We start from the raw sequence: 16538 nt of genomic DNA, 5'->3' as shown, positions 1-16538 counted from the left end.
CCTAAACTATATCTTAAGCTTCTGTTAATATTTTCTTGGACTGTGGTTAGGGTGAGAAATTTTGTTTGATGTTTTTTAGTATTTTAATATTTTGGTCATTTTTTATGAGAAGTATAAACAAATGTGTGTAAAACTATGTTAATGTTTAAATTAATTTTGTATTTCTGGTCAAAAAAGGTTAACTACAAAAGTGTCCTGAATATTCTGCTGTGGTTTTCATATCGGGTAATTTGTATATTTGTCAACACCCGAGCATTTCATCTAACTTAATGTGACTGAAATTATTCATAACTTAATGTTTTTTTAAAAGTAATTCTTCTTTTGGCGTGTTAGGGAAAAATGGTGAGAGTAAATTTTTACGATTCGTGCGCATACCGACACCCTAAAGTTAGCTAGTCAAAGAAGAAGTTAGCAACGTGACGTTAGCTAGCCAATGAAGTATAACTTCTTACGTGCTTACATAAGTACACACAGATGTTTTTCTTCTTTATTTGGGTAAAATAAAAGTATTACAATGGAAGGAAACACACAACAGAGAATAAATACAATTAGTATAAAAAGACAAAGTACTTAACGTAACACCAACACCGTTTACCATGGATTAGTTCAAATATGTTACCATGTTACGAAAATAGTGTTAAAAACGAAACAAAAAATGGTTCTAGCCAATTTCCTCAACATTTATTACATAGATAAGATTCCGTAAGAACATTTCCGTTTTAGAGAAAGAAACAAAACAATCTTTTGAAAGTATCTCAGCGGAGCAATTATTTTGCTTCGTGTTCCGTCCGTGTATAATAACGAACTAACCTAACGCCCGAGGCGATGTTCACGTTTCGCCTTCTAATATCTGCCAGGGGAGTGGATTCGCAGCTTACTTCGTATCTAAGGATTTGTCTCTTAAATTTACGTTATTTATATTCGGGTCATATAAGTTTGATACTTATGCTTATTGTCAACTAATATGCTCTCACAGTTCTAATAGTGAATATACTTATTACATTAGTTAGTTAAATTGTTCTATTGTTGTTAAATTGCTATGTGATTACGGCAGTAAAGAATATCGCCACCCCCTCTCTTCCCGTGGCTGTCGTAAGAGGTGATTAAGGGATAACACAATTCCACTACCACCTTGGAACTTAAAAAGCCAACCGGTGGCGGGATAACCATCCAAATGCTAGCTTTGAAATACACAGGTCTAAGATGGGCACTAGCGTCTTCGGTTCAAAAAAGCCAGCCCTGCGGTCACCAACCCGCCAGCCCAGCGTGGTGATTATGGGCAAAACACATGAGTTCACGCCATTTTTGGCACGAACTTGTGGAGGCCTATGTCCAGCAGTGGACTGCGATAGGTTGATGTGTGTATGTGTGTAAAAAAAAATCAATGCGAGCGAAGCCGCGGGTAAAAGATAGTATTATATATTTAATAGCTTATTCAGCTTGTGATATCCCACTGCTGGGCATATATCTCTTTCTCCATGTAGGAGTATAATTGGAGCTTTATCCACCACTTATTCACTATTATGATGAGTAGGTACATATTTAACTTAATGCTAAGATAGATTATTTAATTAGACTTTCACTTATCGTATAGTTTAATTTCTCTTTCAGCAGTTATATTAACTACTTCTAATTGCATTGTTATTGGAATAATAATTCAAATATGAAGTATTTAACTATTTTTATATTATCGTCTCTTTGTATATTTATTTGTACATTTTTTTATGTAAACAATTTTAATTTAATTTCTGTTTATTTAAATACAAATAATACCTACGTACCGTATACGTTGTAATAATAGAAATACGCTAAAAATTTTAACACACTTATATTTATACATCCTTATTTTGTAATAAAATGTATAAATAACAACACAAATGTTACAGTTATTATAACAACTGGCTCTGTCCCGTTGTTTGACCAGCGTTAATTATGAAAAAAAAAAAAACATTAAATAGTCTAAAGCTTTCCCGAGCTGTTCCTGAAATTACCGCGCTCAAACAAACGATTAACAATAAAATAAAAAATAGAGTGTGTGCTTAAGACCGCATGTCAGAAATGAAAACTTTACTGGCAATCGCAATCAAGCAATAACGCAATAAGTCCCGAGTTCACCCGATCGACACTTCCACCGTTCAGCAGCGAAGAGCAGCTGTCTGTATCTTTCTCGCTCGGGTACACGCGGCGGTCCCGAGTTCAGCCGATCGAGCCTTTCACCTCAGAGCGTGATGCATCAGACTAACTTACTACCTACGAAAAAAAAATATGTTTGGTGTGCCAAAAGAAGTTTTCACTTCGAAAACTTTTCAGCTTTACAATATTAGAATACATTTATCGCCATTAAACAACTATCCTCGATTAAAATTTCGCTATAAGTATAGCGAAGTTTCAAAATATTTATTATTGTATTATAATTTATTGGGTACTGTTAGAGAATTAGCATTTAAGGCACCAATAACACCATTTATTATCAAAATAACTGACGTTAAAATTAATACGTTTCATTATATCCGCTCATTTGAATTTTATTGTTCCAGAAATAACAATGGCTACGCAAACGGGTAATACCAGTGATACCAGACTTTAACATAGAATTATTTTTTGTTTGTTATAATATTAATTTATTTGTATTTTAAAATCTTAGCAATAGTTATATTTATGTGTGTGTGAAATTTAATATATCACTAAAAAATATATAGTTGATTATTTTATAATTGTAAATATTTTTTATTAAGTTTCAAAGTGTGTGCCCTTGTATCGAAGACGATATCGTTTTGTGTTTTTTCTTAATATGTTTATTAAAAAACGTATTAAAATCGTGTGATGAATAAACTGTTTTATGAAATAAGATGTTTTTTATTCTCAGAAAACTTAGACGTTTTAAATTTTAAAATAAAATAAAATATCTGCATTAAAATCTATTATAATCGATTCGTTCAATAAAACGATAATATATGCGCGGTGAGCACCAATGGCCGGTAAGGAAACAGCGGCTTACTGCGCGTCTTATGACGTCATCCATTATTGCCTGGTAGCCTTAAAAATGCAATTTTGTTTCTAAAACTGTTGCAAGGAAAAAGTACCACAAATGACAGATAACGTATATATTATTTATTATATTTTAAATGAGATTAATTTCACAAATCACATTTTATTTTTCCATCAGTGTTTCTATTTTTGGCCCCGATAAAGATTTTTCAAGCTTGATTTTACTGGCAAATTAACCCTTTAACGCACTATTCTTTTTATTTCAATAAAATATATATGGTTCTAAAAACGGTCCAGATTCCTGAAAAAGTAATATACGCTTCAGCCTGTAATATCTCACTACTAGGCATAGGCCTCTTTCCCCATGTAGGAGAAGGATCAGAGCTTAATCCACCACGCTGCTCCAATGCGGGTTGGCAGATATATTTCCTACTATGAGTAACGATCGCTATCAGGTGTACATGATAACAACCGGGACCGACGGCTTTACGTGCTCTCCGAAGCACGGTGGGGAGACCCACAAGGATTGCACAAACACCCAGACCACGGCAAGCATCTGTGTGGCCGATACAAATGTTTGTTATGTGCGGGGATCGAACCCGCAACCGCCAGGGCAATAGGTAGAATCCATGGCTGTGACCGTTGCGCCAACGCGGCGTCAAGTAAAACTAATATAATACATTTTATTTCTATGTTAATGTTTTAACACATCATAAAAACGAACATCTTACAGAAATGTCCATTACGCTGGTAGAATCACTATCTCTATAAGTATGTTGTTGTTGAAGCGAATGGCACTATAATAAATTTCCACTTATTATATTCAAGTAAAGTAAAATTTTAACTAATAACATTCTGAAACATATGTATAAACTTTGTTACGGCTGTGTACACAGAAGCAATTAGAATTTAGTTGACGTTTATATAATCAATATAATTACACACTTATAACACATTTTTGATATATCTATATAAGTATTGGACATTTTTCTGTAATCTGGGTGACTGACGGTTTCAGGCCGATGGAATATGAAAAATATAGTTCATTGTATATTTTGTACTTAATTGAAAAATGTAATTACAAAATTTTTGTTCTCCAAAGTAAATTATGCATTAAAATAAAGTAAATTACATCAAAAACGTTTTTATAATGTTCAAAAAACAGTCCTTTGCTTGTCGTAAAACAGTACCCTGGCAAAATCTCAACAATCACAAGCTCAAATCTCATACCTATTTATAATGTTTAAAATATAATATACTTTTTATTCGCAATATATAGATTAATTATTTTTTAATCTGAGAATTCAACTACAAAAAGTAATGGTAAATTTGATCCCAATTTTACGCACAGTCTCCTGTTATTTAAACATGACTTAATAACAATCATTTTAATACAATTACCCTTCATTTTTACGTAGTTTTTGGTATGCTCTTTAAGCTTTTCCAGTGATAATAATTAAAAAAAAGATCTTGACCTATGATAAAAATAAACTAATCAGGGAACTGTTTGCTGAAACAAAAGTAAGCTTAAAGTTGTCCTGTTTACAGAGAAATGCTCATACATATCTCTTGATCCTCGGCGTGCCACATATTTCTTCTAGGAGTTTCGATTACGTTTTCATAAATAGTATTCTTATACAAATACAAATTTTCTGTAAAGACCTTTAATTAAAGAGAACAATGTAAAGGTTAATCCACAGCTTCTGGGGATTGGCGGATTTACGACGGTTTTCAATAATCTGTCTGCCCCTAATTGTAACTGCTAAAGAGCCCAGTAAGAGGCCGAACTCATCCTTTTACCCTAACTCGTTTCCCAACAACATGCTAATGAAATACATTTCAAGAGGACGGATATTCTGCTAAAGATAGGAACACTCATAGTACATTTTTTTAATGGATATCAATGAGTGTTTTAATTTTATTTGTAAGCTAGCTGTGTTCGCGACTTTGTCCGCGTAGAATTTAAAAAAAGCCCGCGTGGAATTCGCAGTCATAAAAAAAAAAAAATTGATTTCCAAAATAAAAGTAACTTACTCCTTACTATGTCAGCTATCTGCCAGAGAAAGTCCTGTTAAAATCGGTCCACCCGTTTCAGAGATTAGCCCGAACAAACAGAGAGACAGACAGACAGACAAACAGAGAGTCAAAACATTTTTGAATATATTGAGACAGAAAAAAATTGTAAAAATATTGTTTTGGTATATGTACTGTGTATACATCTAAAGACATTTAGTAAAAAGCGGTTATTTAAATATTCCAAACAGACAATAAAGTTTTATTTATTTGTGTAGATTAGAGTTATTTGGAAATTAGTCATAGTTATTGAAACTTGATTCAATTATTATTTGTTAAAAATATGTATATTGTACGCAAGTTGTATTAATATTAGTGATATTGAATAAAGTTTATAATGTTATACACTCAAAAATATACAGAAAAAGGATCTTTAAAAATTTTGTATTTCTTTAATTCACCACAAGGTGATTGATTACACACACTGAACGAACGTCAAAAACTCAACATTTTGAAAAAAATAACAATATCATGTCAATCAAATCAACTAACAATAATATTCCTAAAATAACAATACCGGTAGCAATCCGTTTCAGCTTCAGTTAAAAAAAATCAATGAAACAATTTGCACAGTTGTAAGATTGCGGTTGTATTAGCGACAAACGCGAAGTTCTACAAATGAACCTCACCAAGTTATGGTTGATAATACAAAAAAAAAAAAAAAATCTAAGTACCCTCTTTGTAGAAAAGTAAAGACTAACGAAAGTCGAAAGATATATTCAATTGTTTCCTAGCGTGTTCTTCCTGTTAATTAAATTAGTTATTTACCAATTTCATAGTAACGTATTTTAGTTAGAAAAAACAGTGAAAATAAGTACCTATATGTTTTAATTTACGGATACGATAAACGAATGTAATGTTATTTAAACTGAAAATTTTAGTCACAAAAAAAAATAAGAAAAATGACAACTTCTTAAACTTATACTCTGCCCAACGGAAGTAATACTACAACGGGTAACACACGCATGTACCCCCATCACGACCCAATATTAAAATTTCAGATGTATTGTGTTTTTATACTATTTTTTATGAAATAAAAACTCTTAATAATTAAACTAATCATAATTAGTTAACAGTTACTTTATTTTTTTATTGTTTATTTTTGTATTAGTGTTTTAACTTTTACGGTTAATGTGACCCTGCCACAGCGCCTACAATGTCATCGAAATAAAGGGAGATTCAAAATGACAATCGCGATAAGTACCGTATTTTTTTTTACAAAAATGGCTAACAAATCCCCCCCCCCCTATACGAAAAATACTTTGTCAAATATGACAGTTGCCCCTATAATGCATACTCTCGATAATGCGTACTTGACTAATTTTTCGTCTACCTACGTTGTATTACTTGTCGATGTAATTGAAGTCGGATTTTTTCGTTTGCCAGCAAACACAATTATTTATTTTGTTAAGGTAATCGTTAATAGACACTAAAGGTTCAGCATTATAGTTTAAAGTTGATATAAATTTGCATAATTAAAAATAATATTAATAATTACATGTCTTATTTCGACATAAATAAAAATACAGTTACACTTGTATGCTAAATAGATGGCACAATACATAGCGTTTTAACAAAATTATTGAAACGCTTATAAATCGTTTGTCTACGTATTTATCGAAACCATTTCACATTAATAATATTATTCTACCTCCTGTCACGATAGCGTTGCTAGTTTAATTCAATTATAGTTTCAGTGTGAATTCATATTTGTACTTAACACAAAATGTATGTTAGTTTTGTTTCTACACATTTAGTAGACGGAAAAAGACTTTGTATGTCACGAATATATTTTTTATGCTTTGATTGAGCTTGTAATATCTCACTGCTTGGCATAAGCCTCTTTCTCAATGTAGAAGTATGGTAGCTTAATCCACCGCGCTGTTCCACTTCGGCTTGGCGGATTTGTTTCGGATGGTGGTCAGCCGAGACTGGAAAGAGACAATCGTACAAATACAAATATCCATCTCGTGCAGTAATCGAACCTGCAAACGCTCTTGTTTAGGTGCCTCAACGAGATACACAGTATTGCACCAGAGCGGCGGAATACAGTCTTACCAGCATATACTTAATACGCTATGGTTAACGCTTACCATCAAGTGAGTCGTACGGTTGTTTGCCGACCTAGTTGTATGAAAAAGTATAATGTGTGGGTAATGAACTGAGTTGGACTGAACCGGTCCTGGCTGTCAACACAGGTACTTTTGTGTACTGTACACCTGATGATAAGCGATTACCGTAGCTTATAGACGTCTGTAACGTGTGTGACGTGTGTGTAATGTTATAGACGTGTGTACCTGAAGCATCGCAAGCGCGTTGCCGACCTTATCCCCAATTATCCCAGGAGCTCTGGTCACCTTACTCACCAACAGGAACACAACACTGCTTGAAAACAGTGTTATTTAGCTGTGATTTTCTGTATGCTCGATGTACTACCCCCGGACTGTTTAATATTTTAAGCAGGTATCCTGCTATGCCCTACATCAGTACTATATATATATATACTTAATAGCGATCGTTACTCATAACCCTCATAAGTAATATAGTACGAGTAAATTATAAACAAAACGCTACATGCGTATTTAAATAATATATAAGAACAACTGAGAACAGCAGTAAAAAACCATACGCTTGTTTGCAGTATTAGTTGTATATTTTAAAAAAAAGTTTTAATGCGCATCACACATATAGCAAATGCTTGAAGTATAAAACTATTAATGTGTAAAAATAATGTTTATTCCAAATAATCATCATCGTTCGATTATTCAAATGTGTGCCCTTTACGAGCGTATTACATTGTAACGATTCGAACTGTCATCATGAGATAATTTTTATCACAATACATTATTCATTGTTCAAACAATGGTAATGTTAATCAAAAACGTAAAACAGGGCAACATATATAAGGGATGTTAGAGATTTTTTTAATACAACTAGGTCGGTAAGCAAACGACAGCTCGTCCGATGGTGAGCGATTATCGTAGCTTATAGACGCCAGCAACTATAGAAGCAATGCAAGAGCGTTGCCGACCTTACACCTAAATTTCCCCCAAGAGCTTTTTATTCGATTAACTGGTCGCCTTACTCAGCACAAAAACACACAACATGAAATAGTATTATTTACTTATGGTCTTTTAAGGTCGAGGTACTTCCCCAGTCGAGCTGCTCCAGATTTGAGGTCTGCTGTGCCCTATCACAGTTAAAGATTTTAAATAGAGATTTACTATAGAAATACTCATTAAATGTAAATAACAATGAAATAAGATGGCTATTGTAGTTTCTTACGATATACCTAGTTATTATTATTACGATTATTTTATGATTTAATTCATTTTTATCGTTTAAATTTTACGAAATGCAAATTATACTACGTTACGATTACGACGAATTACTATTATTATTAAATACCAAGTACCTGGGTCACCGAGCTTAGCTCGGTATTTTTAGTAAATCGTGTTTTTTGGAAATCATATTTAAATACGAATTACATATTTATAAAATATAAATAATGTTTTTCGATTTTACCGATAATAATAAAAAATGTAAATAAATATAAAATATCAAAATAATAATAATAATAATCAGCCTGAAGATTTGAACCATGGTCTTCTCAGTCGTATCCGACCGGTCGTTTTCCCACCCGAGCTATTACAATTTTGTTGACAATTTCAAAATTTACCTTCGTATTCTAACGACATTGTAGCCATTTTTCATGGCCTAAATAGGGATAAAAAGACATTTTCTAAAAATGAGTTCTAGCTTTATTGATTTATCGCCCCCAAAACCTATATACTAAATTTCATGAAAGTCGTTGGAGCCTATTAATAAGTATACTTTAAGATTTTTGTGATTATTATTACCTCTTATTTCTACTATTTAAGTAACAATATAATTCTTTATAAGATTTTAGATTAAGATGGTCACTTCTATTATGAAAATTTATCTTATCTTCTATTGCGAAAAGCGAAAATAATAAACATGGTTAATATCCCGTTTTCGAATAATTTTCGTAATATAATTCTTTTTTAACAATAAATATATTTCAATTGCATTATCCGTTAATTTAAACTATAAATCTCTTGAATAACTTATATTTATTTTTTATTTTATATAAATAACTGGCATTTGTTAGATACGTGTTATGCGTCAGTTGTTTACGTGGATTTTATCGGACATTATATTAACGGCACTGACCGTACCGATAACATTATGTTAGGATGCAAAGATTTTTCTCTCTAGCGTTATAATTATTACATTGCTATAAATAGTATAGTAATTTTGGTTGAAGTTCGGGGAAGAATAGATGTTATAACTGTTATGAGGAATGGAATCGTACCATCACATATATTTTTTTATCTAATGGAATAATTCTAACGAACTTGATGCAGGAAAAGAAGTAATGTTATATTAAAATTTATTTCAATTCAAATATCATTAAAAATTAAGGATATATTTTTGGTCAGGATATATATACATTACTAGGCCTAAATAAACGTTATTTCAATCTTCTACTCTTCTCTTCTTCACCCATCCTTTTAATCTCCTGCAAAAATGAAAACAAAAGCTTAATAATATTGTTAGAAATATTCAATATATACGTAATAATCACGTAATATTAAGTCACTAAAAGTGTCGTCATAAAACTGTTGGTAAAATTCCTAAACCTTGAATTCAAAGCCAACAAAAATAAATAATATTTGTATCACATTATAGCCTCATAAACTTACCACAAACAAATTATTGTCCCAAATTATAATGAAAAACAAAATAATGTAAACCTATAGGCCTAATCGTTGATTTTTTTTATTATTTTATAATGATATAGAGAAAAAGGTAAGTCAAGGTAAGGTCAGAACGTTTTGAAAACTGAATATTCTGTTTTAAGCGGTTCAGTAATTAAAAAAAAAAAAAAACAACGAAAAATTGGCAAATACTTTAAATTATTTCGGCACTAAGCAACTTACTCTTAAGTCCGAAGAGATTTTTCGATTCCTCCGGAGTGTAGTCCGCAAACTTGTTTATGTCAAACGTCGCAGATGACTGCTTCGCATTCGCTTCGTTTACTTTTTTCAGAGTTTTCACAAACGCCTCATAGTGGACAGCCTTATCAGCCTCATCTTTATAGTTCCTGTTATAGTCTTTTATGAATTTTTCGAACAACGCGGGAGCGTCGTTCAAATCGTACTGCGGTCCGTTGCCGCTCGCCATAGCGACTACTACGAGTAACAAAATGAAACTGATAGACCTCATCGTTTGTGTTATCCCCTCGTGACTCAACCGGTTAGCACTCAAGGTGAGTAGTAATAATGAGCATCGCCAGCGACATTCCATCTATATATACTGTAAATCTGATGCTAATAAATTTCTTGATAAATATATTGACCACACTAATGAGGCAAGCATTTGTTATGCTTATTTATATTCGCTTAGAATAAATAGATTTTTTTTTGTAAGGTAAAAAGAAATAAATAAATGCTTCACATTCAACGGCCGCCAGTAACATTTTCTCCTGCATTAAGGGTCCGGAACACACACAATATACAAGCACAAATTCCCAGACCACGACAAATATCTATTTTAAGATTGGTGTGTAGGCTAAAAATTTAAAAATAATAAATGTCCTAAGTACTGTGTACTGTACTGTGTGGCTACGGTACTAAAGAATATAGCCACCCCCTCTCTTCCCGTGGGTGTCGTACGACTAACTAAGAGATAACACAGTTCTACTACCACCTTGGAACTTAAAAAGCCGACCGGTGGCGGGATAACCATCCAACTGCTGGCTTTGAAATTCACAGGCCGAAGACGGGCAGCAGCGTCTTCGGTGCGACAAAGCCAGCCCTGCGGTCACTAACCCGCCTGCCCAGCGTGGTGACTATGGGCAAAACACATACCTAAGTTCACGTTATTTTTGGCGTGAGCTTGTGGAGGCCTATGTCCAGCAGTGGACTGTATAGGCTGTAATGATGAAATGTCCTAAGGGTTAGAAATGTTTGCAGGTAACCACTTGGTGCATCTAGTAACAGACAATTTTAAATAATTCCTTTTAATTTTCTTTTGTTACTTCTTTTTTTTGAACATTTGTACATACGTAGATAAATAAAGGTGATTAACTGTTTTATTCGAAATTAACGATGTGTACCTACTTTAGACCAATAACTTACATAATTATGCGGAGGTTTTTATCGCATAACCAATCAATAATTACATTATGTTCAAATGAGACCCACTTATTTACTGTGCATAATGTTATATGGTGGAAGTCAATAGCTATTATTTAATGAAAATATACTGAAAAAAAAATTCTAAAATGTATGCATTCCATATAAAATACTAATTAAGTTAGTCAAGATTCAAAAAGGTGTTGATTTATATTATTTAATGTTGACGTCAAAGAGTGGCATATTTTTTATTTCGCTAAACAATTCAACAAATAATGGTAACAAAATAAGTTGGTGAAGGCGAACTTATATTTAATAGAGTTCTCTAAGAGTCAATCCAAGAAAGAAACCAAGGAAAAAAACCAAAAATGTATTAAAAATATGCACACAATAAAGTATATCACACTACTATCACTAGATACATAGATACATACAAACATACATTAGTACATACATACAAGAATAGAATATTATTGAACCTATTCCATAATATATCTCACTGGATGGAATCAACATATGAGTTTAAGAACATTTTACGAGATGAAACACACATCCTTCAAATTGTCGTCAGCGATCAAAGTTGTCGATCCTAACCCCAAGCCCAAGTTCACTGTACTCTCACCGCTTGTTTCGATACAAATAGATACGTTTATTGACCAACATTGAGTGTTAAACGTATTCTGACATTCTCAAAGAGGTAAGGGATACGTCCGATATGATATGCATCAGATATTGAACAGTAATTTTTTTTCTTTCGTTTTTATTCGACATAGCTTGTTATAGGGTGTAAAGCTGGTCTTGTCATGGGGTTCCATTTAAATTTGATTAAGATCTGATGAGTACTTTTTGAATTATTCCTAATAATGTGTGTTTAATTGATTATTTTTTCGACTATCTAGCTACCTTGTATTGCTTGTCGTTGTCGGTTTTTTTCGCTGGCAGACTAATACAATTATTACCGATTAAATGAGAATAAATTTAATAATTGTGTTTGCTCGCAAACGAAAAAAAACCGACTTCAATTACATCGACAAGTAATACAACGTAGATCGACGAAAAAATAGTCAAGTAACTACGCGTTATCAAAGATTACTCAAAAAGTTGTCATCAAATCTCGATTAAATTTAAATGTGATCACATAATAAACATCAGCTTTCGATTTAATTAAAAATTATCAAAATCGGTACACCCAGTAAAAAGTACAACAATACAAATTAGGTCGACGAAAAAATAGTCAAGTAAAAACACATTATTAGATATAACTCGAAAAGTAGTGGTAGGATCTCAAATAAATTTAAAAGGGACCAAATCGCAAGCACTAACTTTCGATTATTTTTTATTATCGAAATCGGTCCACTCAGTTAAAAATTCTGAATTAACATACATAAAAAAAAATACAATCGAATTGAGAACTTTCTCCTTTTTTGGAAGTCGGTTAAAAAGTACTACTATATAAACACATGATATGTATACGACATAATTAGTAATGTTATAATCGCAACGAAAACCCGAAACTCCTAAATTAATATCCCAAGTTTTCATTCGAGGTTTAAAACGCAGACCACGTTCTGACAGAAAGTTCAGTTCGAGTTGAAATTTAATTATTTCTCTCAAGATTATCTAGTAAAAAGGTCACTGCAGATCAGTCCGTGACATCCGTCCACTAGACGGTTTCTGGTTCATTACTATTTCCCCGCGCCAACTCTAAACCATCCATCGCAGCCTCAATTTCAAGTAAATTAAATGTTCTCACCGACGTCTACATTATCGCTTCTGCGGGGCTCCGTTCGCAGACAACGGCTTCGTGAAGTTTTACTTCGGAACTTGATTCGTGCCGCCGGCGCCAAATGTTTCATCTTCTGTATATTAGAGAACTACTGCTAGTTAACAGGTTCAGTTAGTAGTTCACGTTACCAAACTTATTACTTAGACAGATACAATGCTCTTACTTATAAGCTATATATCAAAGTGCTTATACTACAATTATCTACTAAACCAGTTTGCTAAACTGCTATCCTTCTGTAATATTTCGTTATTATATCAATTTTAATGTAATAATTTATTGATTGATCACTTTTGATTGTATTTGTATAATTAAAGTTATACAATTAAAATATACGTTTATTGGGTTTTTGTTTGTTAAATATTCCAAATTTAAAACACACACTAGGCAAAACATTCCATCAGCATATCAGTAACGAATACAGTAATTTAGTTATATCTTTAATTGAAAATTTGACACAAAATCGTTAACTTTATAATTAAGATAACGAACGGGCTATGTCATCAAGCCAGGTATAATTTCGTAGTAAATTGGACCCGGCCATCGTCCTGATTTCCACAGCCCAACTTCAAAGAGAAGTTATAATGCACTATTATTGAATATTATGAAATTGCCTGTATTGCTTAGAAATAATGATGATACACGCTTAAAACTCAATTGCTCCTGTAGGATATGACTGTTTCAGTTTCGTCTTACTGATAAAAGATAAGTAAGGAATGTACATTGTTAACTTTACCATAATTCTAAATCTACATTTACAACAGACACACACGGTTGTCTGTTCCTATGGTAAGCAACTTAATGCTTGTGTTATAGGTAACAGACGACTGGTATAGCTACATTTTTTTCGATTAAAATATAAATAATAAATATATAAATAAATATTTATATTACATCCAGACTCGGGGTGGGAATCGAACCCACAACCACCGGAGCAGAAAGCGGGGTCACTACAAACTGCGTTAACGGGCTAGTCAAAATCTAATTATTATTATTTAATTGTTGCTTTACTTATGTAGAAGACATTGTTTGGCAAATGTACTGTTGGACTCCCTCCAGCCAGATGGACCGATGACTTGAGGAGGGCAGCTGGGCTGTTGTAAAATGTTGATGATGATGATTACTTATGTGTTATAATAACAACTATACGTATATAAGGACCTTTTTTACATCTTTTTGAGTGTAACGAAAAATAATAAGGATTTTTTTTGATATAAATCCATTTCGAGTTTGTAAATAAGAATTATTTTAGTTAGTATCTAAATGCGTAAATGCTTGCGTAATATTGTTTAAGCATACAACGTATGTGTACGTAATAGGGACCATGACTGTTTAGGTGACAGTCGTAAAAGATTTCTTACGATATTTTATATTTTTAAACAAATATTATTAAAAATTGTATGCGTCATGATTATAGAATATAGTTGGTTATGAAAAGGTACGAAATTAATTTTACCATTTCAGGATATCCGCCAACCTGCATTGGAGCAGCGTGGTTGATTAAACTCTGATCTTTCTCCTACATGGGGAAAGAGGCCTATGCCCAGAAGTGGGATATAACAGGCTGAAGCGTAGCGCGTAAATACCAGGATAGTACACTGTATAAATAGTATGATTGAATATATAATTATATATATATATATATATATATATATATATATATATATAATCAATGGTAGATATAATGATGATTTGATAAGTGAAAATAGGTGAAAATGAAACATGTAGTTTTTCTGAAAAACTAGTCAATTTATGAGCTGTTATTTTTATTCCGTATATTAAAAAACACTTTTTTCTTTCTTTAACATAATTAACAATTTGGAATTTAAAACTTAATTGTCAAAAAAACATTATTTGAAGTGTCTGCCCTTCAAAATGTATCATTTTTTATGTCGAATATGTAAATAAAAAAATAAGAAAGTATTTTCATAATTACGTTTCTCTCTACTTCAAAATAAATAAATTTTAATCATGGAAAATGACTTCCATATGTAATAAAAACTAATTACTTCATTACGTCAGACTAATGCCTCGCCTCCCTTCAGACATCTCGTACCCCGTCTTATTGTAATTATGAAGGATATTCATATTCGTGCGACTCCATCCTTGAAATCAGGTTACCGCTAATTATTTAGTTGTAAAGCCTTTTCATCTACATTAGGAATTTAATATTTACTTATTACTAAAAATTCATTAAATATAAAATTACCGAATAAAATGAATTTGTAACAGATGTTAAAAAAATAACTTTTTTTATTAAAACATTTTTTTTCAAATTGTATAGTTTTATTTATATGGATTTAAATTTTATATTTTATTGCCCTGAGTAATAATCGATAACATGCACAAGGTCATAGATAAATGTCAACGTAAGTACGGCGCGGAGGATATTCACAATAATTTATTTTAAATTATTTCAAAACAAAACAATGGATAAGGATATAACAGGAGGTCATAAAAATACAACTTAAATATGACATTTTATGTGTGAAAAAGGTAATTAATTACTTAAAATTGCAGTTGTCATATATTGTACTATTTATATATTACTAGCTGTGCCCGCGGTTTCGTCCGTGTGGAATAGTGGATTAGTGGAATAGTGGACCGCGTGGACCTTGGACAGCATATTTTAGATCTTTTGGTTTATTTTGGATATAATAGTTAATACCGTCGTTTGGGTATTTACATGTTCAAAATAACATAACTTTTTTATTTTTGAACCGATTGACATGAAACTAACACTAAATGTTAAGTGAAGATTTCTAAAATATATAAACAATAACTGCATCTAAATCGGATAAGCCGCTTCTGAGATTAGCGTTTACAAACATATTACATTTATATTTTTATTATATGTATTGATGATTACTCTAATTAATGGAACAGACAATTTTAATTATTAATTATTTATGTATTAAGAAAAATTTAACGAGAAAGCATCATCATCATCATCATCATCATTACAGCCTATCACAGTCCACTGCTGGACATAGGCCTCCATAAGTTTACGCCAAAAATAGCGTGAACTCATGTGTTTTGCCCATAGTCACCACGCTGCGCAGGCGGGTTGGTGACCGCAGTGCTGGCTTTGTCGCACCGAAGACGCTGCTGCCCGTCTTCGGCCTGTGTATTTCAAAGCTAGTAGTTGGATGGTTATCCCGCCACCGGTCGGCTTTTTAAGTTCCAATGTGGTAGTGGAACTGTGTTATCCCTTAGTCGCCTCTTACGACACCCACGGGAAGAGAGGGGGTGGCTAAATTCTTTAGTACCGTAGCCACACAGTACAAGTACAAGCATGCTTTCTCTCAAACTATCAATAAATTCGAGGAGTACTTTAAGACATCGTCATTTAGTTTTTGGATTTCAATGGTATCTGCTGTCTTCTATATATTAATACGCGAAGCAAAAATTATTATTACAACATTTAGAGTCATCATCATCATCATCATTACAGCCTATACAGTCCACTGCTGGACATAGGCCTCCACAAGTTTACGCCAAAAATAACGTGAACTCATGTGTTTTGCCCATAG

General features: G+C 32.5%; 2 protein-coding genes across 2 annotated transcripts in view; one reads left to right on the top strand and one right to left on the bottom strand.

Moving 5' to 3' along the window:
- Positions 1 to 2660, top strand: part of LOC123657150 (sodium-independent sulfate anion transporter-like) — an 84797-nt gene extending 82137 nt beyond the window's left edge. The window contains exon 11 of the mRNA XM_045592729.1: positions 2538 to 2660. Within this exon, the coding sequence (XP_045448685.1) occupies positions 2538 to 2587 (50 nt within the window). The 3' untranslated portion in view covers positions 2588 to 2660. The remainder of the gene's footprint in view (positions 1 to 2537) is intronic.
- A 6801-nt stretch (positions 2661 to 9461) lies between these two features.
- Positions 9462 to 10390, bottom strand: LOC123656845. Its single transcript, XM_045592464.1, has 2 exons — positions 10026 to 10390; positions 9462 to 9604 (listed from the first exon to the last, which is right to left on the bottom strand). Exons 1-2 carry the CDS (start codon positions 10309 to 10311, stop codon positions 9597 to 9599), a joined length of 294 nt encoding a protein of 97 aa, XP_045448420.1. The 5' UTR covers positions 10312 to 10390; the 3' UTR covers positions 9462 to 9596.
- Positions 10391 to 16538: the final 6148 nt, after the last annotated feature.

The sequence above is a fragment of the Melitaea cinxia genome, chromosome 10 (genome assembly GCF_905220565.1).
Source record: "Melitaea cinxia chromosome 10, ilMelCinx1.1, whole genome shotgun sequence".
NCBI lineage: Eukaryota > Metazoa > Arthropoda > Insecta > Lepidoptera > Nymphalidae > Melitaea > Melitaea cinxia.
The sequence above is the reverse complement of the archived record's forward strand: the minus strand, read 5'-3'. Positions and strand labels throughout refer to the sequence as shown.

Coding starts and splice junctions, on each gene's coding strand:
- LOC123656845 (XM_045592464.1), bottom strand. CDS start 10,311: ATGAGGTCTATCAGTTTCATTTTGTTACTCGTAGTAGTCGCTATGGCG.